Below are 27,055 nucleotides of genomic sequence, written 5' to 3'. Positions count from 1 at the left end.
ATAAATATATTTTCTATATATATATATAATTTTTTACAAATTTTTAATAAAAATTATATTAAAAAATTAAAATAAAAAACTTTAAAACAACTCTATTTTTTTAAAGAATAATAAACGGGAAAAAATTACTGAAATCCAATCCGACAAATTACCGGTAGGAAGCTCGTGCTCCAATCCCTACAAAAGTAAATGAAAAATTTAGCAGAGATAAAGAATGAAATAGGTGGCGAGATAGTGACGAGAAATGCTCCCCATTCCCCGCCCCGTGTACATCTCCGACACAATAGAAAATAAGAAAATAAACCGAAATTATAAGAAAAAAAAAAAAAAATATATATATATATTTACCTTTGTCACATGTAGGACATAGGCACATGCCTTGAAATGAAAAGCAAAATCAAGAAGTCAGAAATACCCTTCAACTCCAGCCAATCATATCCCAAACCATAAATTTCTCAAGGGTAAATTCGTAATTTAACTAAACTATCCGACATTTTTCGCGCCAATCTCTCACTACGCATTACCTTTTCTTTTTCCCCTCTATTTCTCTCTCCAATTCTTCTGAAAATCTTCACAGTTTCAAACCCAAAATTAACCAAAAAAAAAAAAAAAAAAAAAAAATTGAAGCATTAATTGAGCAATTGGATTTCTGAATCTGTGACTCACTTCATGATCCTCATCCCTGTTAGCTACCTGCTTCACTCTTCTTCTTCTTCTTCTTCCTTCTTCACTCACCAAACCCTACCTCCTTTCTCCATCTCTGAATCAACCCTCCATTGTTGATCCGATCCCAAATTTGTTCTATATGTGAATCTTCCTCGCCGTCTCCGATTCGTTTCCTCGATCGCATTTCACTGTATGTTTCAAACCTTTTTAATCTCTCTACGTTTGTTTGCCTTTTTGTTGTGTAATGAGCTTTCGGCGATTTGTTTATACTTAGCTTGCATTGCTTGTAAAAGTGCTTGGTGGGTTTGGTTCTTTTTGTTTATTTATTACTGCTTTTCCTTTTTTAGGTATATTTGTTTTTCTAAGTATGTTTGATTTGGTAAAATGGTGATTATCATTGGGGTTGTTCTCGAATCTGCTTTTACTGACTGAGCTAGTGTTCTTAAATTGCTATTTCTTACTTTACTCTGTTTCTTATTGGTTGCTATTGATGTTGGAAGTCTTGCTACTACCTCTGTTTCTGGTCTTTCAAGGTTGGGTTCTTCTTGTGTTGTTCTAATAGGATTATGATTCTTTGTTCATATTGGGTTTGAGATTTTCTTCGTTGTGAAGTTATTGTTTCGACTATTTGATTTTGGCTGATTGTTCAGATCTTGTAAATTTCTGAAGTGGGAACAATGGTGGGGAATTTCCAGCCCACGGTTCTTGTGTTTCTGGCAATTCTTGTTGTTGGGAAGGCGGAAATTTACATTGTCACAATTGATGGAGAACCTATTGTGAGTTACAAAGGTGATCTTGATGGATTTGAGGCCACTGCAGTGGAATCTGATGAAAAGATCGACTCTACCAGGTTTCAACTATTCAGTTCTGTATTTGTTAGTGGTTGATGAGTTCATAATCATGGTTGAAAATTTCTTCTAATGCTTTCCAGCCATTGTAACGGTCCTAGCTCACAGTTAGCAGATATTGTCTTCTTTAGGCTTTTCCTTCCGGGCTTCCCCTCAAGGTTTTTAAAATGCGCCTGCTAGGGAGAGGTTTTCACATTCTTATAAAAAATGTTTTATTTCCTCTCCAACCGATGTGGGATCTCACAATCCACCCACTTCAGGGCCCAGTGTCTTCACTGGCACACTGCCTGGTGTCCACCCCCTTCAGGGTTCAGCCTCTTCTCTAACACATCGCACGGGGTCTGGCTTTGATACCATTTGTAACGGCTCAAGCCAATCAATGTGAGATCCCACGTTAGTTGGAGAGGAGAACAAAACATTCTTTATAATAGTGTGGAAACCTATTCCTAACAGACGCGTTTTAAAAACTTTGAGGGGAAGTTAGAAAGGGAAAACCCAGAGCGGATATTATCTACTCATGGTGGACTTGAATCGTTACATTTACGATCATTGAGCTAAGTTTTTAGCTTTTTCTGTCCTTATTGTGGCTTTTGCATGTGGCTTTTTGTATTGACATGTCATTTTCAAACAGGGATTTTGGTTTATTATTTTGGGAGCTGTCAAGCTAACCCCTTTGTTTTGATTTGTCTGGTCTTCGTGATCCGATTAGTAAGCTATTAGAACACGTAACTGTTTATAAAATTAGGATATTTGGTTTAGCTAGAATTTACCAGCTTTATGTTACTGAATATTATGCATCTCAGACATGTAAGTTTTTTTTTTTTTTTTTTCAGTGAAATTGTGACATCCTATTCTCGTCACCTTGAAAATAAACATGATATGCTTCTTGGGATGTTGTTTGAGAGAGGATCCTTCAAGAAGCTCTATAGTTATAAACATCTCATCAATGGATTTGCTGTTGACATCTCGCACGAGCAGGTTAGACTTAGGAAATCCCCTTGTGTTCTCATACAATATTTGTGAGATCACACATCAGTCAGAGAGGGAAACGAAACATTCTTTGTAAGAAGTGTGAAAACCTCTCCCTACGTGGATGCGTTTTAAAACTTTGAGGGGAGCTAGAAAGAGAAAGCCCATGCAAGCGGTGGGCTTGAGCTGTTACAAATGGTATCAGAGCCAGACACCAAACGGCGTACCAGCGAGGATGCTGGCCCCCAAGGGGGTGGATTGTGAGATCCCACATCAATTGGAGAGGGGAACTAAACATTACTTATAAGAGTGTGGAAACCTCTCCCTAGTAGATGCGTTTTAAAACCGTGAGACTGACAGTAATACGTAACCGACCAAAGCGGATAATATCTTATTATAGTGGACTTGAGCGGTTACAATATTAGTGTATGTCTTGCATTTAATTACGCCTTACTTTTGTAGGCAGAGACTCTAAGACACACGCCAATTGTAAAATCTGTGGAGAGGGACTGGAAGGTTAGGAAACTAACAACACATACACCGGAGTTTTTGGGTCTTCCAACAGGCGTATGGCCAACCGGCGGTGGCTTTGACAGGGCTGGAGAAGACATTGTGATTGGATTTGTGGACTCAGGGATATATCCACACCATCCAAGTTTTGCTACCTATAATACCGAACCTTTCGGGCCATGTTCGAAGTATAAAGGGAAATGTGAAGTTGACCCCAACACCAAGAAGAATTTTTGTAATGGAAAGATCGTTGGAGCTCAACATTTTGCAGAAGCTGCTAAAGCAGCTGGGGCATTTAATCCTTCTATTCATTTTGCATCTCCTTTGGATGGTGACGGACATGGAAGGTTTGCCCTTTTTGTCTTTTTCGCTCTATCATGATTATATATTAAAGTGTGTTTCATTCTTCGTCCGGTTGAGGATTGTTGGTAGGGGAGTCCCATGTTGGTTTATCAATAAGGAACGCTATCTCTATTGGCATGAGGCTTTTCGGAGAAACGAAAAGCAAACCCATGAGAGCTTATGCTCAAAATTGACGATATCATACCATTGTGAAGAGTCGTGATTCCTGACAAGACCGACATTTTTTTTTACTTGATTATCTAGAATACATTGAATTACTTGATTATCTAGAATACATTGAAGTGAACATGGACCTTGTTTTTACACAAGAAATATATTGCAGTCTTTGTTCATTTTTCTTTATGTTTTACTGTTGCAGCCATACTGCAGCAATTGCAGCTGGAAACAATGGAATCCCTGTGAGACTGCATGGCTATGAATTTGGTAAAGCAAGTGGGATGGCTCCTCGTGCTAGGTGAGGGAGATAGAAATGGCTCAATTTAAAGTAGCTTTCAATTGTTATGCATATTAAAGCTATATTAAAACTATATGGTAAATGGTCATACGGTAGATGATCTGGTGGTCCGGTAAAACTATATACAGTAAACTGAACCATGTATATACCTGTTAGACAGAAAAATGTTCTTTCTGTATTCTTCGTTATTTCTTATATTCTTATGGTACATAATGAAGTCATCAATATAAACCTTTAGTCAGTATTTTTTTTTGCATTTTCTCTCCCGAAATCATCAATCTAAGCCTTTAACCAATATTTTTTCTTGTATTTTCTCTTTCATGTTCTTTGTGTTCACATAAATCAAGTGTTCTTTGTGTTCACATAAATCGAGTGTGTGCGCTATCCTAATGTCATTCTCTTCCTAAATGTTTCAGAATTGCTGTATATAAAGCTCTCTACAGGATTTTTGGAGGATTTGTTGCTGATGTAGTGGCAGCTATCGATCAGGTGTGTACATCCAAATTAAGATACTACACCTTTAATTCCAGCTTTCTTGTGATTTGAGATCATTTTCTCTAATGGAAAGCAATGAACTGATGTGAACAGGCTGTACATGATGGGGTCGATATTCTGAGTCTTTCGGTGGGGCCAAATAGTCCTCCTGCAACTACAAAGATCACATATTTAAACCCTTTTGATGCTACCCTTCTTTCAGCTGTGAAGGCTGGCGTCTTTGTTGCGCAAGCTGCTGGGAATGGAGGCCCATTTCCTAAAACATTGGTGTCCTATAGTCCATGGATAGCCACTGTGGCTGCTGCCATTGATGACAGAAGATACAAAAACCATCTGACACTTGGTAATGGAAAAATCCTGGCTGGACTTGGGCTATCACGTAAGTTTCATCATCTGCACCCAAAAAGAAACTCTAATTTGTTAAGATTCAATGAGAGCTGAGATTAATTTGTAGCTTTATTGAAACTAAGATCAGTGAGTTTAAATTGGTTGTTTTGTGCAGCTGCTACACATTTAAATCGAACGTACACATTGGTCGCAGCTAACGACGTTCTGTTAGATTCTTCAGTAAGGAAGTCCAGCCCCTCTGACTGCCAAAGGCCAGAAGTTCTAAACAAACGACTGGTTGAAGGGAAGGTTCTTCTTTGTGGCTATTCATTCAGTTTTGTTGTTGGTACCGCTTCAGTCAAGAAGGTCGCTCAAACTGCAAAAGCCCTTGGTGCTGCTGGCTTTGTTCTTGCTGTTGAAAACGTCTCTCCTGGAGCAAAATTTGACCCTGTTCCTGTTGGCATTCCTGGGATTCTTTTAACTGATGTCACCAAGTCGATGGTAGTTTTCTAATCTTATCTCGACCAATACTGTCACATATTACACATTTCGTGTCATTTTAGTGCATCCCGCTCTTCGAAAATACTTAGATTTCGTCCTGCATATTGTAATATCCATAGTATAGAACACTCGAGCTAGTCTTCGCCAGCTTTTGCCTTTCTTTTCTCTCCTCATATATTCATTATGCTTGTTTGTTCCTCCTTGGCTATTTGGTGATTTTGTACTCTGGAATTTACTTTTAGGATCTTATAGACTACTACAACACCTCTACACCCAGAGACTGGACAGGTCGGGTCAAGAGCTTTGACGCTGTGGGTAGCATTGGTGATGGTTTGATGCCTTTATTGTACAAATCAGCTCCTGAGGTTGCATTGTTTTCTGCTCGTGGGCCAAATATTAGAGACTTCAGCTTTCAGGATGCTGACCTTCTCAAACCAGATATTCTAGCTCCTGGTTCTCTGATATGGGCTGCTTGGTCTCCAAATGGTACAGACGAACCTAACTATGTTGGTGAGCACAATCATATCCATTTATCTCAGTATCAATGTTCCTTTTTCTAGCAAACCACCATGCTTACATCAAACTCTAATGAAATACTCCATACTAACTGTTTACATCTTCCAGGAGAGGCATTTGCTATGATTTCTGGAACGAGCATGGCAGCACCGCATATAGCCGGTATAGCAGCTCTTGTAAAACAGAAGCATCCTAACTGGAGTCCTGCAGCCATCAAATCGGCCTTGATGACGACATCAACGACAATGGACAGAGCAGGAAGACCTCTTAAAGCACAACAATTTTCCGAAACAGAAGTCATGAAACTAGTATCTGCAACGCCTTTCGATTACGGGAGTGGTCATGTAAACCCAAGAGCAGCACTGGATCCTGGACTCATCTTTGATGCAGGTTCATTTTACTTCCCCTATCCCATACATTTGCTGCTAAACTTATCTCAGCTCATGCCGAAACTTGCTAAATCTCAGGTTATGAAGATTACTTGGGATTTTTGTGCACGACAGCAGGCATCAACGTGCACGAGATACACAACTATACTAACTCACCCTGCAACTTCACCATGGGACATCCCTGGAATCTAAACAGCCCATCAATTACCATCGCCCATCTTGTGGGAACTAAGACTGTTACTCGCACAGTAACAAATGTTGCTGAGGAAGAAACCTATACAGTTACTGCAAGAATGGACCCTGCTATTGCCATAGAAACAAATCCTCCAGCAATGACTCTACGATCTGGGTCGTCGAGAAAATTTTCAGTAACTCTCACAGCTCGTTCACAGACTGGAACATATAGTTTTGGCGAGGTTGTATTGAAGGGCAGTAGGGGCCACAAGGTTAGAATACCTGTAGTAGCCATGGGATACCAACGATGAGTTAATTCAGAAAGAGATTTTATGTGGTTGTAATATTCTTTGTATCTGTTGGAATAAGCTAAATAGGATATCAGATGTAATTTGTCTGAAATATGTATGAGACTGTAAAAAAGATGAACTCAGAACAAGTGGGGAGGCTTCCTGGTTTCTTCCACTTAAGTTTTGATTACTAATTTGTTTTGTAATACAGATTCCAGTTTCCACTTTCTCTGTCGGGTTCGTTGGCATTAGGGATGTGAAAATGGATCGTTGAATGCAATCAATGGCGATTTTGATTTGTGATGATAACTAGTATTGAATGAAGAAACATTGACGCGATTCTGAATCCAGTGGTTTTTTAAGGGATTTGAAGCGTTGATGGCTTCCCGATAATGTGAAGTGAAATTGATATTTAATACTGAATCGAAGAACTTACATATGAAACGAAACATACTAGTGAAGAAACAGAATTGGCAAGGCAGCGGCGGTGGCGTCAGATGGAGAGGGGGAGGAGGACAGAGGCGGCGACGTCGAATGGAAAGAAGAGGCGGCGGCGGCGAGACGGCAGTCGGAGAGGGCAGAACAGGTTGATTCCTGAAATGGCTGAATGTGCGTTGTCATCGCTTGGGGCTTCAAGAAGAAGAAGAGATGAAACTTGAGGGAGCACATCAAAACGACGTCGTTTGCATGACATAATTGAAAATCCAACAGAACTCATCAAGAAAAGAGTAAATACTGTAATCCACAAGGCATTTGCTGTTCTCCGTGGAGTAGACGATCGCCGCCTGCAAGAGAGCATTCATGGAGGGCGTTTCCAAACTCTAATCCCTTGGAACCATGCTTCTTCTTTCCACCATTTTCAATCCCAAACGAGTTCGTCATTCAACTTTCTATACAAACGCTCCCTCGAAAACCCCATGTCTTCAAACATTGTTCAAATCCGGCTTCGCTCCTACTCTGAAATCCATCAATCACTACCTTCGTGTTCTATATCAGAGCCACAGATTTAACTATGTCATCCATTTCATCTCTCAAATGAACGCGAATCAAATCAAAGGAAACTCCAAAACTCACTCGATTCTCACATGGGCACTCCTCAAATCCCACAAATATGAAGAATTAGAGCAAATCTTGAAGACCCAGATGGCGGCGGCTTCAAATTTTCAACGAAATCGCTTATGGAACTTGCTGATTCGAGGGCTTTGTCTCGATAAACAAGACCCGGAAAAGGCATTGTGGGTATTGCGGGATTGCTTGAGGAATCATGGTATTTTGCCTTCTTCTTTCACTTTTTGTGTGTTGATTCATAAATTTAGCTCTCTTGGATTGATGAATGAGACGGTTCAGATTCTAGAGATAATGTCTGATCAAAATGTGAATTACCCATTTGATAATTTTGTCTGTAGTTCTGTAATTTCTGGGTTTTGTAACATTGGGAAACCTGAATTAGCTTTGAAGTTTTATGAAAATGCTAAGGAATTGGGGAACTTGAAACCTAATTTGGTGACTTATACTGCACTCACTAGCGCACTCTCTAAGTTGCATAGAGTTAATGAAGTTAAGGATTTGGTTTGCAAAATGGAGAACGAAAATTTGGCATTTGATGTTGTTTTCTATAGTTGTTGGATTTGTGGGTATGTTGCTGAGGGATTGTTATTAGATGTGTTCAAGAGGAATAGGGAAATAATTCAGAAGGGAATAAAACCTGATATAGTGAGTTTTACGGTTCTGATACACGGTCTTTCGAAGTCGGGAAATGTCGAGAAGGCATTTGGGGTTTTAGAGAGGATGAAGAAATCAGGATTAGAACCAAGTTTGGTTACATATACGGTGATTATGCTCGGGTTTTGCAAGAAAGGGAAACTCGAGGAAGCGTTTTCTCTTTTCGAAATGATTAAAGGTTTGGAGATAGAGGTGGATGAGTTTATGTATGCAACTTTGATTGATGGATGTTGCAGAAAAGGAGATTTTAGTCGTGTTTTCGGTCTTCTTGATGAAATGGAAACGAGAGGGATAAAACCGAGTATTGTTACGTATAACACTGTGATTAATGGACTCTGTAAACTGGGGAGAACGTCGGAGGCAGATAGACTTTCGAAGGATTTACATGGAGATGTTATTACATATAGTACACTTTTACATGGATACGTCCAAGAACGGAACATCGATGGAATTTTCGAAACAAAGACGAGACTTGAAGATGCTGGGATTTCTCTGGACGTTGTCATGTGTAATGTTATGATCAAAGCGCTGTTTATGGTTGGCGCATTCGAAGATGCTTATATACTTTACAAGAGAATGCCAGAAATTGGTCTTGTTGCAGATTCAGTTACTTACCATACGATGATTAATGGATATTGTAATATTAGTAGGATTGATGAAGCGCTCGAGATATTCGATGAGTTCAAGTCGGCATCATGTGATTCGATGGCTGTTTACAATGGTATTATGAAAACGTTATGCAGAGAAGGTCTAGTTGAAAAGGCGTGTGAGGTCTTTATTGAACTGAGCCCGAAAGTTTTGAGTTTGGATGTAGGTGTGTATAAGATGCTGATCCGAACCATTTTTGAACAAAAAGGTGCAGCAGGGCTTTGTGAGGCACTGCACGGGATGGAAAATTTGGAGCGAGATGTTTACGATGTTATATGCAACGATGCTATTCGGTTTCTATGCAAGAGAGGTTTCTCGGAGACGGCGATTGAATTGTGTTCAAGAATGAGAAAAACCAGGTCGTTTCTCAAAACGAAAACATATTATTTACTCATAAAAGCATTGAACAGTGAAGGAAAGACATGGATTAGTCTGCCCATTTTAAGTAACTTTTTGAAAGAATATGGCCTAGCTGAGCCCATTGTTAAGCAAACAATTGCAGATTTTCGAGGTATGAAGTTCAATCTTTCGACTTCGGAGAAAATGGAAGATAAATTTTTAACGTGCGTGGTTCCTGATACCATGTTTAAAGTGCTAGTACGAGAAGGGAGATTTTTCGATGCTTATAATCTTGTGATGAAGAGTGGAAGTAATCTCTTGCCCGGTGACGTATTTGATTATTCGATTCTAATTTGCGGTCTTTGTAAAGGTGGACGAATGATCGAGGCACTGGATATCTGCGTTTACGCCCAAACAAATGGAATAAAGTTGAATATCGTCTCTTACAATATTGTGATAAAGGGACTGTGCCTTCAAAGTTGTCTTATTGAAGCATTTCGGCTCTTCGATTCGCTCGAAAGAATAGGCTTGATACCTACGGTAATCACATATGGGACGCTAATCGATTCTTTATGTCGAGAAGGATATCTGGAAGATGCAAGGCAGTTGTTTGATCGGATGATCTCGAAAGGTCTAAAACCAAACACCCATATTTGCAATTCAATGATTGATGGTTACATTAGGATTGGTCAAATTGAAGAAGCCAATAAGCTTTTACGTGACACGGAGACCGAAGTGTTTAGTCCTGATGAATTCTCGGTGAGCTCGGCTATTAAGGCTTATTGTCGAAACGGTGACATGGAGGGTGCTCTTTCATCCTTTTTCGAGTTCAAGAATAAAAACATTTCACCTGATTTTTTGGGCTTCTTGTATTTGATAAGAGGTCTTTGTGCCAAGGGAAGGATGGAAGAAGCAAGAGATATACTCCTCGAGATGGTACAGTCGCGAACGGCGATGGAGTTGATTAACAAGGTTGATACCGAGATTGAAACCGAGTCTATAGAAAGCACCCTCACCCTTTTATGTGAGGAAGGACGTATCTTAGAAGCTTATGCTGTTCTTAACGAAGTCGGCTCCATATTTTTCTCTTCTCAGAGGCGTTCTATTGATTACAGCCAACCTCATAAACTGCATATAAATGACAAGAAATTTGTCGATGTTGTTCGTTCGGGAACCTTCGATGTTAACACGATTGAAAACATGAAGTACGAGGATCGGGAAAAGCGGCCTCATTTTGAGGACTTCAACTTTTACTATCCTCTACTTTCTTCTCTTTGTTCGGAAGGAAATATACGAGAGGCTACTCAATTAGCGAAAGAGGTAATTTGCAATTTGGATAGAGGCTAATTGTAAAGACGAAAAAAGAAAGAACTCGGCTTATTCGGTGGAGTTTCGTTTCCGTTGGGGAAAGAAAAAGGATTTCTGTTTCCCTTGGGCAAAAGAGGATCTCTCGGACCTGGTCGGAGGCTGATTGCATCATAGAAGCAGTCTCAATTGTTTCACTTCAAGGAGTTTCCCCTCCGTTATCGTGAAACGAGTAGCGTTTTCGCACAGGTACACATGATTTTTTATTGTGTTATATATGCAAGATGCATTGGCTGCGTTTATGTGTCATTCTCTCTTACTGTCTTATTGAAATATGAACTGTTAGAGGTATATATATTATACACGTAAATGCAAATCAATATATATTTTTTAACCGTGCAAAATATACTTTGAAGCTTTTCTATATGATTGTGTTAATTTTGCTATAAGTGGTTAATCTTTTTTAGAATTATAGAATAACGTATCGTCTATGTGATCCCACATTGGTTGGGGAGGAGAACGAAACACCCTTTATAAGGGTGTGAAAAGCTCTCTCTAACAGACGCGTTTTAAAACTCTTGAGGAGAAGCTTGAAAGGGAAAAGCCAAAGAGGACAATATTTGCTAGCGGTGAGCTTAGGCTGTTATAGATGGTATTAGAGTCAGACATCGGGCAATGACCAACGAGGATGGTGAGGCTCGAAGAGGGGTGAACACCGAGCGGTGTGCCAGTGAGGACGCTAGGCCTTGTAGGGGGGTGGATCGTGAGTTCCCACATCGATTGGAGTGAGGAACGAGTGCCAGTGAGGAAGTTGGGCCCTAAAGGGGGTGGATTGTGAGATCCCACATCGATTGGGGAGGAGAATAAAATACCATTTATAAGGGTGTGGAAACTTCTCCCTAGCATACACATTTTAAAAACCTCGAGGGGAAAGCCCAAGGAGGACAATATCTACCAGCAGTGGGATTGAGCTATTGCAAGTGGTATCATAGCTAGACACTGGGCAATGCCAGTGAGGACGGTGAGCCTCAATGGGGGGTGGATACCAATCGGTGTGCCAGCGAGGACGCTGGGCACCGAAAAGGGGGGGGGGGATTGTGAGATCCTACATCGATTGGAGTGAGAAACGAGTACTAAGGAGAACGCTGGGCCTTGAAGGGGGGTGGATTGTGAGATCCCACATCAGTTAGGGAGGAGAACTGAACATCCTTTATAAGGGTGCTGAAACTTCTCTTTAGCAGACACGTTTTAAAAACCTTGAAAGGAAGCCCAAAAATAAAACCCTAAGAGAACAATATTTGCTAGCGGTGAGTTTGAGTTGGACTTTTACAGCCTATTAGTTGAAACACGAGGATTGATAGGTTTCTTAGTTTCTGCTAAAAACTTACTGCACTTATTGCTTTTGATCATTTATATCATAAATGATAAAGTAACAAACTCATCGTTGCATATGATAATGAAATTCTTGCTCAATCATCCCGAATATTCGAAAGATGATGAAATGATGATAATGTTGTTTCGAATGTTGTCTGATTTATAATGCTTATGAGAAACAAAATTTTGGTTCAGAGAATAAAAACGAACTTGCATGGTAAGAGAAAATTTGTTGTAAAAGGACATATTATCGGACAATCTTCTTCTAATCGAAACATTATCTGGTTTATGTTCTCAAGCAACCGATGTTATTCGAAGGAACACATCGGTTTCGTCTCATGAGGCTCCATCGTCCAGTGCGCTCAGAACGTGTTCTATTCGAGTTTAGAATGAAGCAGGAAAAGGTAATTATATGAACGTACCCTTATACTCAAATGTGTGTATGCTATTTGCAGATTCCCTATCATCACTGAATTTGAAAATTTGATTGAAGGTTTCCTGAGCCCAAATCAGCAATAGATAGTATTGGACATTGCCTTGTGTCCTTGTGAAGTACTGATGCATTTGATCTAGATGGGCGACATGAACATTCTGCGCGTCCTCGACCTCGTACGACCAAGAGGCCCTTATGGTGCCTGTTACCTATCTTCTTCGAAGGGCTGCAAGGTTATAACCGAACCGACTCGCTCCGACCGACAACTGCGGTAATATAGTGATGTCGAGGCGTGATCGAGAAATTTAGAACACACCATTTATTTCATCAAAACTCCTAAAATTGCATTCTTGTTCTCGACTCCGGGTTCCCTTGCCTTTTGAGAAGCTCTGGGATGAGAGTTTTTTTTTATGGCGAGTATATTTCATCATGATTTTACTCATATCTGCGTTTATCTGTGATGCTGTAGTGTTGATCGAGTGCTGTAACTTGTATTTATGATTATTTCTTATGATATTTATATATGTTTGGACTCCACTTTATGAATGCTTTGCTCGGCTTAACCAAAGATGAGAGATTTGAATCTCTAATCTAACTAAAAATGATTAACTTTCAATTTTGATAAGGCAACTTTAATCTTCCGCCTACAATCCAAGTTTTTGTTGAAGCAAGAACCCTTGAATCTCAAGTAATTAACTTCTTATATAAAATTCGAAATAACCAATAGATAAGGCTAGAATTAGATTATTTCTTACATATAGTACCTCAATTTGGATCAATCAAGACAAAGACTAGAAGAGATGAAGACTAGCAATTCAATCGAGAGATAAAGACTAGCAATTCAATCAAAAGATAAAGACTAGAATTAGACTTAGAAGCAATTAGGATCAATCAAGAGATAAAACTAATTAGAATTAGATTACCTGATCGAAAATCTAGAAGCATGATTTGGAAATCTTGTTCTAAATTGAATCACTTTGAAACAAAAATCTAGAAGCAAGATTTGGAAATCTTGTTCTAAATTGAGTCAATTTACGATCGAACTTGATGTTCATCATGATTGAGAACTTGATGTTCATCATGATTGATCAGATATAATTCTACCACAAGAATGACTTAAAACTTAGAAGTCAAACTTGATGTTCATCTCGATTGAATGACTCAGATGCAATTCTTGTGTGCAAATTCTTTACCATCGAACTTGATGAAAGCTTAATTGAATACTCAGATGCAATTTGACTTAAAACTTAGAAGTCAAACTTGATGTTCATCTCGATTGAATGACTCAAATGCAATTCTTGTGTGCAAATTCTTTACCATCGAACTTGATGAAAGCTTGATTGAATACTCAGATGCAATTTTACCCCAAGAATGACTTAAAACTTAAAAATGGCAAATTGGTTGTAGGTTAAAACCTTGCCTTGGATCGTGTAATAGGTCTATTTGCAATCTATAAACGGCTAGATTTAGAAAAGTTCAGTAAAATTATTCTTTTTCCACATAAAACTTTTGAATTTTAAATATTGGATTCATTTTCCAAAATCCAACCAAATGCACTAAAATGATAGAATTAAAATGATTAGAATATTAGAGGAAAAATTGAAAAATAGTATATATTTCAAGAACTAAACTATATATTTGTATTTTTTTTAAGCTATTTTATTCATATTATTAGATAAATTGTAAAATAATAAAATTAGAAAAAGAAAAAAAAAACAAAAAAAAGACTAAAAAAGTCTGAAAGCCCTAAACTCTCTTTCTGGCCCTTTCGTGAACCTTATCAGCCCAATTCCGGCGAGTTTTTAGGTGATAGCAGCTCGTAACTCCGGCAACGGATCAACGCAGATCCTCTGACGGCGCTTTGCAACTTCAGCGAGACCCTTGCGCGATCTTTTTCTTCGACGAACAGTGTTTCGTCTTAGTGGCTGTTTCTGATCTCTTCCGAGGTAATTCTGTGATTAATTTGCTAAGATTTCTGTTCTTCCGCGTTACTTATCTCAGCAAAGGAAAATCCTTAGGTTTTTGTGATCACAACACGATTTTTTTTTTTTTTTTAAGATACGAACATGATCACGACACAATTGAATAATATGATGTTGATTTGGTTAATCAGAGGATTTGTTATTGGATTCTCTCAGTTGTTTGTATCAATTTTTTTAATATGATTGCCCTTATCATTTTCTGGACCTAAATTGTTGTTCGGTTATTGAGAATAGGTTTATCTGACGCCCTTCTCATGGTGGCCTTGCATTAGAGATTTAGATTTTGGCCTTGATTGAATCGTTTTTGTTTTTGTTTTCATCCATTCTCCGAACTTATTTGCTTAACAAAGGGCTTTAGAATTCAACCCTAGTGTTCGTCTTTTTATCTTTGGTAGGAGTATAAACTATGGCTGGAGAAACAGGATTGTTTACAGTTCAACAGACTATTGGCAGTGTTTTATGTTGCAAATGTGGAATTCCCATGGCACCAAATGCTGCCAATATGTGCGTCAAGTGTTTGTGTTCCGAAGTTGACATCACAGAAGGTTTACAGAAGCAATTGACTATTATGCATTGTCCGGATTGCGAAAGTTACTTGCAGCCACCGCGAACTTGGATCAAGGCACAAATAGAATCAAAGGAACTATTGACATTCTGTATCAAAAGGTTGAAAAATCTGAACAAGGTTAAACTGCTACATGCTGAATTTGTTTGGACAGAACCCCATTCCAAGAGGATCAAGGTGAAGTTGAAAGTGCAGAAAGAAGTCCTTCATGGAGCAATTTTAGAACAGTCCTATGTTGTTGAGTATGTTGTACAGGATCACTTGTGCGAGTCTTGCTCAAGGGTCCAGGCCAATCCTGACCAGTGGGTGGCTTCTGTTCAACTCCGGCAGCACGTTCCTCACCGGCGTACCTTTTTCTTCTTGGAGCAACTGATATTAAAGCACAGTGCTGCTGCCAATGCCATAAGGATAAAACAGATGGATCAAGGTATTGACTTTTTCTTTTCTAATAGGAGTCATGGTGTCAAGTTTGTGGAATTTATTGGAAAGGTTGCTCCAATTAGGAGCCGCCAAGATAAACAACTTGTATCTCATGATTCTAAGAGTAACGTTCACAACTATAAGCACACGTTCTCCGTTGAATTATCTCCAATATGTCGCGAGGATTTGATATGCTTGCCTCCAAAAGTTGCTGTTAGTTTGGGCAATATTGGCCCTCTTGTAATTTGCACTAAAGTTACAAACTCCGTGTCTTTGCTTGATCCATTAACCTTAAGGCACTGCTTCTTGGATGCGGAGCAGTATTGGAGGACATCCTTTAAGCCTCTACTCACTAGCAGGCAACTTGTCGAATATATCGTTTTAGATATTGAGAATGTTTCTACTGAAGTCAATGTCAGTGGTTCGAAGTATATTTTGGCCGATGCTCAGATAGCTCGTGTATCAGACTTTGGAAGGAATGACACGATATTCAACATAAGAACCCATCTGGGTCATATTCTAAACCCTGGGGATTATGCCCTTGGTTATGATCTCTATAGAGCCAATAGTAATGATATGGAGCTAGAAAAATATAAGGGCCTTCAACTTCCAGAAGCTATTTTAATCAAGAAGAGTTATGAGGAAAAACGCCAGAGAAAGCGTGGGAAGCCTCGATCGTGGAAGCTAAAATCTCTTGCAATGGATGTTGATGATAAAGATCAAGGTAGAGCAGAGCAAGATAAGATGCACTCGGAGTACGAACAGTTTTTGAGAGATTTGGAGGAGAATCCAGATTTGAGGTTCAACATATCGTTGTACCGAGATCGAGAATACCAACCATCTGAAATGACTGATGGGGAAGATGGACCTTCGGTACCACTCGAAGAGTTGCTTGCTGATCTTGATTTAAGTGAAGGGGGTGGGGACAATGGCATGCACGAGTAAGTAGCTCTTGTTGATTATAGATGTGGAGTCGAGCATTTGAATTTCCGACTTCAAGAGAAGGAAGTAGGTGCCTTAGCTGATGAACTCGACTCATTTCAACCCAGAAAGTTTATCAAGGTGAGTTATTGCTCGTAATTTCATTTATATAGCATCTGATTTGTTCTGATTTGCTTACAAGAAGATGCAAATTTATTAATTATCAACATCATCCAAAGTCCTGATTGTTATTCCATGTTTCTTCTCCTTTTCTGTAGCCACAACGGGTTGTTTATCCTGGAACCCATTTTTCTCTTTATTCTTTATGGCTTTTAGCTTCACTTGTATACTTGATAAGTGGCTTTGGATTAGTTAGAGGTTCGTTTAAGATCCTTGCAAAATTTTATAAATAAAGCTAACTTAACGAATGATTCCAACTAAGAGCGGGTTAGAAGGATGAATAGCTTTTAGATCAAACTTAGAATCTATAATGGCCACTCTTAGATCCCAAGATGACTCACCGAGAATTAGTTTGATTAAGATTAATCCAATTAATCAATTTTACTTCAAGCGTAAAGCAAGGCTGGAAAAAGAAAAGACGAAACCTAGAGGGTTAAAGAAAACACAGTTTTTGTATTCCACCATTGTTTTCAAACTTGAATATTACATGTCTTTGAATAGTCCAAAATGGTGGTTCAAAAAACAAAAAGTCTTAAACAATGTGGAAGTAGTTTTTGTTGCCACTCCATTCTTCTTTTCTTGATTTGATTTACTAATGTTATAAATATTTTTGGGCATTTGAAGAGGTAACGTAAAGACCTCTTGATTTTTCTTTATATTGCTTCTTATAATTGGTCATTCGAATACATGCAATGGATCAGTGGTTGGTTGGTCGTTCGAATACATGCAATGGGTCAGTAGTTAATAGTTTAATCCAATTACCTAAGATAAGAAAGGCCATAATAGGTAAGTGTAGCCATTGTTTTGTGATAATTAAATATTATTAACACTTTTTTAGGATTAATTTTAGGATAGTTAATGATGTTGGCTCGATAGATAGGCTATAAGCTCAGTTTCCCAAATGGATGAATAGCATAGGTGAAGTTGGATTAAACGAAGCTAAACCGAAGAATGTTTAGCCAAACAAGCTTAAGAGCACTAAATTGAGCATGAGGACTCACTGTTGAAATGTCTATGGGCCAGTTGGATGAAATTCTTGTCGTATAATTAACCCATTTTGGTTTATTAAATGTTATATGGCAATGATATGATTATATATATATATATATATGTTTTTATTTGATGTATCGAACTTCCTTAGAGTTTGCATCGGTACAGCTTTGGATATTTGAAAGTACAACCACGAGTATTAGCAAATGATTCGGCTAGAAGAAGGTCAACTCTAAGAACTTAGAGTTTGAACTTTAGAAGTTTGAAAGATATCTCTAAACCATTTAAGCCCTTACTATTACACAAATTTCTTATATAAAATACTTTTGAAATAAAATAAAATATTTGTTAAAATTAGTCTATCTGTATTTCAAATGGATTATAATGATCTTGATTTGATCTTGATTCCTCCCGATACGAATCTAAGCATGAAATGAAATAAAAATTAATAAAGAATAAGAATGACCTCATAAAAATTAATAAAAAATAAGAATGACTTCGATGCAATGGTAAATCTTCGTAGTTTTCGAGGCTGCTGTGTGTAGAAATGGGTGAATACATGTAAACCTGTCTTATGAGGGAATAGACAACATAAGGAGACACTATTTTGGGTAGGACAAACCCGGCTTGAAAGGGGAAAGTGGACTACATAAGTAGTTGACATTAAGAAAGAACTTATTAGGATTTAAGAGAAGCCGGTGGTAATTTACCAAGTTAAGAAGCGATGAGAGCCTACAACTAGATTGCTTATATAGTATTTTTATACCCACCTTTTTTTCCTTTTTCTTTTCAAGTACTGGTCGAGGTGGAGAGGTGATCGGGAGATGTGCTATCAAAGAGAGGTGTTGACCTAGAGCGTCAATTAGTTTGTATTTTTTGGTGGGTCGTCATTGTATTCACTTTATATTTATGTTCAAAATTGTATTGTTTTTTTTTTTTATTTGAATTTTAGTTTTTAATTGTGGTGTTGTATTATTTTTATTCTGGCTTAATTTTATCGCATTTTTTTTTAAATCTGACTTAAATTCAAGAGAATCGGGTTTGATTCCGGGCAACGAAAATATTTATTATTTTTTTTTCTTTCACAATACCAATTTTTCCACTTTTATCCAAGAGGTAGAATATCTGATTTCACCTCCGATACTCGGGTTTGATTTGCGACAATGAAACTATTTAATTTTATTATNATTTTTTTTTTTTTTTTTTTTTTTTTTTTTTTTTTTTTTTTTTTTTTTTTTGCAATTTTTATTTATACTCTCTCCTCAAGTTTCTTGTTTTTTTCACACATAACAATTCTTCCGTCCAGCAGTTAGGATATCTAGCTTTTACCTAGGAGACCCAGTTTTGATTCTCTGAAACGAAACTATTTTATTTATTATTTATTTATTTTTTGCAATTTTCAATTATTCTCTCTTCTCGTTTCTTGTTTTTTTTACACATACCAATTCTTCCGTTATCGTCCAGCGGTTAAGATATCTGGCTTTCACACAAGATGCCTAGCGTTCAATACCTGGCAACTGAACTATTTTATTTATTTATTTATTTATTTTGCAATTTTTAATTATTCTCTCTTCTTGTTCTTGTTTTTTTTCACACATAATAATTCTTTCATTGTCGTCTAGCAGTTAAGATATCTGGCTTTTACCCAGGAGGCCTGGATCTGGCTTTTACCCAGGAGGCCTGGGTTTGATTCTCGACAACAGAACTATTTTATTTCAATTATTCTCTCTTTGCTTGTTTTTTTTTACATATAACCATTTTTCCGTTGTCCACCAGTTAGGATATCTAGCTTTTACCTAGGAGACCCAGATTTGATTCCCGGCAACGGAAATATTTTATTTATTTATTTATTTATTTTGCAATTTTCAATTATTCTCTCTTCTCGAGTTTCTTGTTTTTATTTTGCACATAACAATTTTTCGTTGTTGTCCAGCGGTTAGGATATCTAGCTTTCACCTAGGAGACCCGGGTTTGATTCTCGGCAACGAAAATATTTTATTTCTTTATTTTTTTTTTTTTTTACAATTTTCAATTATTCTATCTTCCCCAGTTTCTTGTTTTTATTTACACATAGCAATTTTTTTGTTGTCGTCCAACGGTTAGGATATCTAGCTTTCACCCAGGAGACCCGGGTTCGATCCCGACAATCGAACTATTTTATTTTATTTTATTTTATTTTTGCAATTTTCAATTATTCTCTCTTCTCGAGTTTCTTGTTTTTTTTCACATATAACAATTCTTCCGTTGTCGTCCAACGGTTAGGATATCTGCTTTCAACCAAGAGACTTGGGTTCGATTCTCGGTTCTTTTGTTGTTGACCAGCAATTATGATATCTGGCTTTCACCTAGGAGACTTGGGTTCGATTCTTGGCAATGGAACTATTTATTTTTTTATTTTTTTTTACAATTTTCAATTTTCTCTCTTCTCGAGTTTTTAGTTTTTTTTTTTCAAACATAACAATTCTTCCGTTGTCATCCAGCGGTTAGGATATCTGACTTTCACCAAGGAGACCCGGGTTTAATTTTCGGCAACGGAACTATTTTATTTATTTATTATTATTTTTTATTTTTTTATTTTTTTGCAATTTTCAATTATTCTCTCTTCTCGAGTTTCTTGGTTTTTTTACATATAAAAATTCTTTCGTTGTTGTCCAGCGGTTAGGATATCTGGCTTTCACCTAGGAGGCCTGGATTCGATTCCCGACAACGGAATCATTTTATTTATTTATTTATTTATTTTGCAATTTTCAATTATTCTCTCTTCTCGAGTTTCTTGTTTTTTTTCACACATAACAATTGTTCTGTTGTCTTCCCGCGGTTAGGATATTTGGCTTTCACCCAAGAGACTCGGGTTTGAATCCCAGTAACGAAACTTTTTATTTATTTTTTTCCAATTTTCAATTATTCTCTCTTCTCGAGTTGCTTGTTTTTTTTCACGATATCCGGTTTTCACCCAGGGGACCCGGGTTCGATTCCCGACAATTGAACTATTTTTTTTTTTGCAATTTTCAATTATTCTTTCTTCTCGAGTTTCTTGTTTTTTTTTTCACACAATAATTCTTTTCGTTAGAATCGAACTATTTTTTTTTTTTTTTTGCAATTTTCAATTATTCTTTCTTCTCGAGTTTCTTGTTTTTTTTTTTCACACAATAATTCTTTTCGTTGTCGTCCATTGGTTTGGATATTTGGCTTTCACCTAGGGGACCCGGGTTCAATTCCTGGCAACAGAATTATATTATTTATTTATTTTTTTTTTTTGCAATTTTCAATTATTCTTTTTCTCGAGTTTCTTATTTTTTCACACATAACAATTTTTCTGTTGTTTTCCAGCGATTAGGATATCTGGCTTTCACCCAGGAGACTCGGGTTCGAATCTCAGCATTGAAACTATTTTATTTATTTATTTATTTTTTTGTAATTTTCAATTATTCTCTCTTCTCGAGTTTCTAGTTTTTTTTTTTTTTCACACATAACAATTCTTCCGTTGTCGTCCAGTGGTTAGGATATCTGACTTTCACCAAAGAGACCCGGGTTTGATTTTCGAAAACTGAACTATTTTATTTATTTATTATTTTTTTTTGTTTTGTCATTTTCAATTATACTCTCTTCTCGAGTTTCTTGTTTTTTTTTACATATAATAATTCTTCCGTTGTTGTCCAGCTGTTAGGATATCTGACTTTCACCTAGGAGACTCGGGTTCGATTCCTAGCAACATAACCATTCTATTTATTTATTTTGAAATTTTCAATTATTCTCTTTTCTCGAGTTTCTTGTTTTTTTCACACATTACAATTTTTCTGTTGTCTTCCAACGGTTAGGATATCTAACTTTCACCCAGGAGACTCGAGTTCGAATCTCAATAACAAAACTTTTTATTTATTTTTTTTTTCCAATTTTCAATTTTCTCTCTTCTCGAGTTTCTTGTTTTTTTTTTTTCACACATAACAATTCTTCTGTTGTCGTCCAGCGGTTAGGATATTTGACTTTCACCAAAGAGACCCGAGTTTCATTTCCGGCAACGGAACTATTTTATTTATTTTATTTTTTTTTTACCATTTTCAATTATTCTTCTCGAGTTTCTTGTTTATTTTTTTTTTCACACATAACAATTCTTCTGTTGTCGTCCAGCGGTTAGGATATTTGACTTTCACCAAAGAGACCCGAGTTTCATTTCCGGCAACGAAACTATTTTATTTATTTTATTTTTTTTTTACCATTTTCAATTATTCTCTCTTCTCGAGTTTCTTGTTTTTTTTTACATATAACAATTCCTCCGTTATCGTCCAGCGGTTAGGATATTTGGCTTCCACCTAGGAGACTCTGAGTTTGATTTTCGGCAATGGAACCATTTTATTTATTTATTTATTTTGAAATTTTCAATTATTTTCTTTTCTCGATTCTTGTTTTTTTCACATATAACAATTTTTCTGTTGTCTTCCAACGGTTAGGATATTTGACTTTCACCTTGGAGACTCGGGTTCGAATCCCAGCAACAGAACTTTTTATTTATTTATATTTTTTTCAATTTTCAATTATTCTCTCTTCACGAGTTGCTTTTTTTTTTATACATAATAATTCTTCTGTTGTCATCTAGTGGTTAGGAAATTTGACTTTCATCCGGAGGACACGGGTTTGATTCTTGACATCAGATTTTTTTTTTTTTTTTTTTTCAATTTTCAATTATTCCCTCTTCTCGAATTTCGTGTTTATTTTCAAACACAAGAATTCTTCCGTTGTCGTCCAGCGGTTAGGATATCTGACTTTCACCAAAGAGACCCGTGTTTGATTTCCGGCAACGGAACTATTTTATTTATTTATTTCTTTTTTCCAATTTTCAATTATTCTATCTTCTCGAGTTGCTTGTTTTTTTTTTATACATAACAATTCTTCTATTGTCGTCTAGTGATTAGGAAATTTGACTTTCATCCAGAGGACACAGGTTCAATTCCCGACAACAGAATTATTTTATTTTATTATTATTATTTTTTTTTTTTGCAATTTTCAATTATTCCCTCTTCTCGACTTTCGTGTTTATTTTCAAACATAACAATTCTTCCGTTGTCGTCCAACATTTAGGATATCTGACTTTCACCAAAGAGACCCGGGTTTGATTTCCGACAACATAACTATTTTTTTTTTCCAATTTTCAATTGTTCTCTCTTCTCGAGTTGTTTGTTTTTTTTTATACATAACAATTTTTTTGTTGTCGTCCAGTGGTTAGGATATTCGACTTTCACTCAAAGGACACGGGTTCGATTCCCGACACCAGAACTATTTTATTTTTTGCAATTTTCAATTATTCCCTCTTCTCGAGTTTCTTGTTTTTTTTTTTTTCACACATAACAATTATTTTGTTGTTGTCCAATAGTTAGGATATTCGGCTTTTACCCAAAGGACCTGAGTTCGATTCCTGGCAACGGAACTATATTATTTTTTTATTTTTTATTTTTTGCAATTTTCAATTATTCTCTCTTCTCGAGTTTCTTGTTTATTTTACATATAAAAATTCTTTCATTGTCGTCAAGTGGTTAGGATATCTGATTTTCACCCAGGAGACTCGGGTTCGATTCTCGGCAACTGAACTATTTTATTTATTTTTTTTTTTTTTTTTTTTTTGCAATTTTCAATTATTCTCTCTTCTCGAGTTTCTAGTTTATTTTCAAACATAACAATTCTTCCGTTGTCGTCCAACGGTTAGGATATATGACTTTCACCAAAGAGACCCGGGTTTGGTTTTCGGCAACGAAACTATTCTATATTTTTTTTTTTTTTTTTGCCATTTTCAATTATTCTCTCTTCTCGAGTTTCTTATTTATTTTTTTTTTTTTACATATAACAATTCTTCCGTTGTCGTCCAGCGGTTAGGATATCTGGCTTTCACTTAGGAGACCCGGGTTGGATTCCCGGCAATGGAACCATTTTATTTACATAAAAAAATTTCTGTTGTTTTCCAAGAGTTAGGATATCTGACTTTCACCCGAGTTCGAATCCCAGCAACGAAACTTTTTATTTAATTATTTTTTTCAATTTTCAATTATTTTCTCCTCTCGAGTTGCTTGTTTTTTTTTTTTACATATAACAATTTTTTTGTTGTCTCCAGCGGTTAGGATATTTGGCTTTCACCCAGGGGGCTCGGGTTCGATTCCCTACACCATAACTATTTTATTTATTTATTTTTTTCAATTTTCAATTATATCAATTATTTTCTCCTCTCGAGTTGCTTGTTTTTTTTACATATAACAATTTTTTTTGTTGTCATCCAGCGGTTAAGATATTTGGCTNTTTTTTTTACACATAACAATTCTTATGTTATCGTTCAGCGATTAGGATATTTGGCTTTCACCCAGAGAACACGGGTTCGTTTCCCGACACCAGAACTATTTTATTTATTTATTTTTTTGCAATTTTCAATTATTCCCTCTTCTCGAGTTTCTTGTTTTTTTTTTCACACATAACAATTCTTCCGTTGTCGTCCAGCGGTTAGGATATCTGACTTTCACTTTAGAGACCCGAGTTTGATTTTCGGCAATGGAACTATTTTATTTTTTTTTACCATTTTCAATTATTCTCTCTTCTCGAGTTACTTGTTTTTTTTTTACACATAACAATTCTTATGTTATCGTTCAGCGATTAGGATATTTGGCTTTCACCCAGAGAACACGGGTTCGTTTCCCGACACCAGAACTATTTTATTTATTTATTTATTTTGCAATTTTCAATTATTCCCTCTTCTCGAGTTTCTTGTTTTTTTTTACACATAACAATTCTTATGTTGTCGTTCAGCGATTAGGATATTTGGCTTTCACCCAGAGAACACGGGTTCGTTTCCCGACACCAGAACTATTTTATTTATTTATTTATTTTGCAATTTTCAATTATTCGCTCTTCTCGAGTTTCTTGTTTTTTTTTTCACACAACAATTCTTCCGTTGTTGTCCAGCGGTTAAGATATCTAACTTTCACCAAAGAGATCGGGGTTTCAATTCCCGACAATAGAACCATTTTATTTATTTATTTATTTTGAAATTTTCAATTATTCTCTTTTTCTCGAGTTTCTTGTTTTTTTCACACATAACAATTTTTCTGTTGTCTTCCAACAGTTAGGATATCTGACTTTCACCCAAGAGACTCGAGTTCGAAACCCAGCAATGAAACTTTTTATTTATTTATTTTTTTTCCAATTTCCAATTTTCTCTCCTCTCCAGTTGCTTGCTTTTTTTTTTTTTACACAAAACAATTCTTATGTTGTCGTTCAGCGATTAGGATATTTGGTTTTCACCCAGAGAACACGGGTTCGATTCCCGACACCAGAACTATTTTATTTATTTATGTTTTTGCAATTTTCAATTATTCCTTTTTCTCGAGTTTCTTGTTTTTTTTCACACATAACAATTCTTCCGTTATCGTCTAGCGGTTAGGATATCTGACTTTCACTAAAGAGACTGAGGTTTGATTCCGGGCAACCGAACCATTTTATTTATTTATTTTATTTTGAAATTTTCAATTATTCTCTTTTCTCAAGTTTCTTGTTTTTTTCACATAATAATTTTTCTGTTGTCTTCCAGCGGGTAGAATATCTGACTTTCACCTAGGAGACTCGAGTTTGAATCACAGGAACGAAACTTTTTATTTATTTATTTTTTCCAATTTTCAATTTTCTCTCTTCTCGAGTTGCTTGTTTTATTTTTACAAATAACCATTGTTCTATTGTCGTCCAGCGGTTAGAGTTGCTTGTTTTATTTTTACAAATAACAATTCTTCTATTGTCGTCCAGCGGTTAGGATATTTAGCTTTAACACAAAGGACACAGGTTAAATTCCCGACAACAGAACTATTTTTTTTTTTTTTTTTGCAATTTTCAATTATTCCCTCTTCTCGAGTTTCTTGTTTTATTTTTCACACATAACAATTCTTCCGTTGTCGTCCAGCGGTTAGAATATTAGACTTTCACCAAAGAGACCTGAGTTTGATTTCCGGCCATTGAACTTTTTTTTTTTTTTTTTTTTTTTGCCATTTTCAATTATTCTCTCTTCTCGAGTTGCTTGTTTTTTTTTTTACACAACAATTCTTCTATTGTCGTCCAGCGATTAGGATACTTAGGTTTAATTATTCTCTTTTCTCGAGTTTGATTCCCGGCAACAGAACCATTTTATTTATTTATTTATTTTGAAATTTTCAATTATTTTCTTTTCTCGAGTTTCTTGTTTTTTTTCACACATAACAATTTTTCTGTTGTCTTCCAGCGGTTAGGATATCTAACTTTCACCCAAGAGACTCGAGTTCGAATCCCAGCAACGAAACTTTTTATATATATTTTTTTTTCCAATTTCCAATTTTCTCTCTTCTCGAGTTGCTTGCTTTTTTTTACACATAACAATTCTTATGTTGTCGTTCAGCGATTAGGATATTTGGCTTTCACACAGAGGACACGGGTTCGATTCCCGATACTAGAACTATTTTATTTATTTATTTTTTGTAATTTTCAATTATTCCCTCTTCTCGAGTTTCTTGTTTTTTTTTCACTTATAATAATTCTTCCGTTGTTGTCCAGCGGTTAGGATATCTGACTTTCACCAAAGTGACCGGGGTTCGATTCTTGGCAACATAATCATTTTATTTATTTATTTATTTTGAAATTTTCAATTATTCTCTTTTCTCGAGTTTCTTGTGTTTTTCACACATATCAATTTTTCTGTTGTCTTCCAGCGGTTAGGATATCTGACAACAGAATCATTTTATTTATTTATTTATTTTGAAATTTTCAATTATTCTCTTTTCTCGAGTTTCTTGTGTTTTTCACACATATCAATTTTTCTGTTGTCTTCCAGCGGTTAGGATATCTGACTTTCACCCAGGAGACTCGAGTTCGAATCCCAGCAACAAAATTTTTTATTTATTTATTTATTTTCCAATTTCCAATTTTCTCTCTTCTCGAGTTGCTTGCCTTTTTTTACACATAACAATTCTAATGTTGTCGTTCAGCGATTAGGAAATTTGGCTTTCACCCAGAGGACATGGGTTTGATTCTCGACACCAGAACTATTTTATTTATTTATTTTTTTGCAATTTTCAATTATTCCCTCTTCTCGAGTTTCTTGTTTTTTTTTTCACACATAACAATTCTTCCGTTGTCGTCCAGCGGTTAGGATATTTGACTTTCAACAAAGAGACCCGAGTTTGATTTCCGAAAATTGAACTATTTTATTTTTTTTTACCATTTTCAATTATTCTCTCTTCTCGAGTTTCTTGTTTTTTTTATATATAACAATTCTTCCGTTGTCGTCCAGCGGTTAGGATATTTTGCTTTCACCCAGGAGACCCGAGTTCGATTCTCGGCAACAGAACCATTTTATTTATGGAATTTTCAATTATTCTCTTTTCTCGAGTTTCTTGTTTTTTTCACACATAAAAATTTTTCTGTTGTCTTCGAGCGGTTAGGATATCTGACTTTCACCCAAGAGACTCGAGTTCGAATTCCAACAACGAAACTTTTTATTTATTTATTTTTTTTCCAATTTCCAATTTTCTCTCTTCTCGAGTTGCTTGCTTTTTTTTACACTTGACAATTCTTATGTTGTCGTTCAGCGATTAGGAAATTTGGCTTTCACCTAGAGGACACGGGTTCGATTCTCGACACCATAACTATTTTATTTATTTATTTTTTTGCAATGTTCA

The 27,055-nt window shown here is 36.3% G+C and overlaps 3 protein-coding genes across 6 annotated transcripts; all 3 read left to right on the top strand.

The window, feature by feature from the left end:
- Positions 1–541: 541 nt before the first annotated feature.
- Positions 542–6,731, top strand: LOC111465779 (subtilisin-like protease SBT2.5). 2 transcript variants are annotated; one of them, XM_023110288.1, is made up of 11 exons: positions 542–856; positions 1,317–1,516; positions 2,348–2,492; positions 2,946–3,340; positions 3,715–3,810; positions 4,227–4,299; positions 4,399–4,684; positions 4,808–5,133; positions 5,376–5,643; positions 5,758–6,039; positions 6,117–6,731. In XM_023110288.1, exons 2-11 carry the CDS (start codon positions 1,344–1,346, stop codon positions 6,521–6,523), a joined length of 2,451 nt encoding a protein of 816 aa, XP_022966056.1. In that variant the 5' UTR covers positions 542–856; positions 1,317–1,343; the 3' UTR covers positions 6,524–6,731. The 2 variants fall into 2 exon arrangements, with proteins under 2 accessions (XP_022966056.1, XP_022966057.1); XM_023110289.1 differs by lacking the exon at positions 542–856 and adding an exon at positions 1,090–1,199.
- A 507-nt stretch (positions 6,732–7,238) lies between these two features.
- LOC111465777 (pentatricopeptide repeat-containing protein At5g57250, mitochondrial) lies at positions 7,239–12,651 on the top strand. 3 transcript variants are annotated; one of them, XM_023110283.1, is made up of 3 exons: positions 7,239–10,765; positions 12,209–12,294; positions 12,384–12,651. In XM_023110283.1, exon 1 carries the CDS (start codon positions 7,340–7,342, stop codon positions 10,556–10,558), a length of 3,219 nt encoding a protein of 1,072 aa, XP_022966051.1. In that variant the 5' UTR covers positions 7,239–7,339; the 3' UTR covers positions 10,559–10,765; positions 12,209–12,294; positions 12,384–12,651. The 3 variants fall into 3 exon arrangements, with proteins under 3 accessions (XP_022966051.1, XP_022966049.1, XP_022966050.1); XM_023110281.1 differs by having other exon boundaries at positions 12,190–12,294; XM_023110282.1 differs by having other exon boundaries at positions 12,190–12,296; positions 12,409–12,651.
- A 1,385-nt stretch (positions 12,652–14,036) lies between these two features.
- On the top strand, positions 14,037–16,558 carry LOC111465396 (60S ribosomal export protein NMD3-like). Its single transcript, XM_023109747.1, has 3 exons — positions 14,037–14,156; positions 14,199–14,269; positions 14,701–16,558. The coding sequence occupies exon 3, from the start codon at positions 14,712–14,714 to the stop codon at positions 16,233–16,235; it is 1,524 nt and encodes a 507-aa protein (XP_022965515.1). The 5' UTR covers positions 14,037–14,156; positions 14,199–14,269; positions 14,701–14,711; the 3' UTR covers positions 16,236–16,558.
- The last annotated feature ends 10,497 nt before the right edge of the window (positions 16,559–27,055 follow it).

The sequence above is a fragment of the Cucurbita maxima genome, unplaced genomic scaffold (genome assembly GCF_002738345.1).
Source record: "Cucurbita maxima cultivar Rimu unplaced genomic scaffold, Cmax_1.0 Cma_Scf00029, whole genome shotgun sequence".
Taxonomy (NCBI): Eukaryota; Viridiplantae; Streptophyta; class Magnoliopsida; order Cucurbitales; family Cucurbitaceae; genus Cucurbita; species Cucurbita maxima.
This window is presented reverse-complemented; position numbering and strand designations above follow the sequence as displayed.

Bases quoted from the DNA above. Each gene is read 5' to 3' on its own strand.
- LOC111465777 (XM_023110283.1), top strand. From the start codon at position 7,340: ATGCTTCTTCTTTCCACCATTTTCAATCCCAAACGAGTTCGTCATTCA.
- LOC111465396 (XM_023109747.1), top strand. From the start codon at position 14,712: ATGGCTGGAGAAACAGGATTGTTTACAGTTCAACAGACTATTGGCAGT.
- LOC111465779 (XM_023110288.1), top strand. From the start codon at position 1,344: ATGGTGGGGAATTTCCAGCCCACGGTTCTTGTGTTTCTGGCAATTCTT. The intron at 4,300-4,398 runs GTGTGTACATCC...TGATGTGAACAG, and splicing joins TAGTGGCAGCTATCGATCAG to GCTGTACATGATGGGGTCGA. The intron at 4,685-4,807 runs GTAAGTTTCATC...TGTTTTGTGCAG, and splicing joins GGCTGGACTTGGGCTATCAC to CTGCTACACATTTAAATCGA.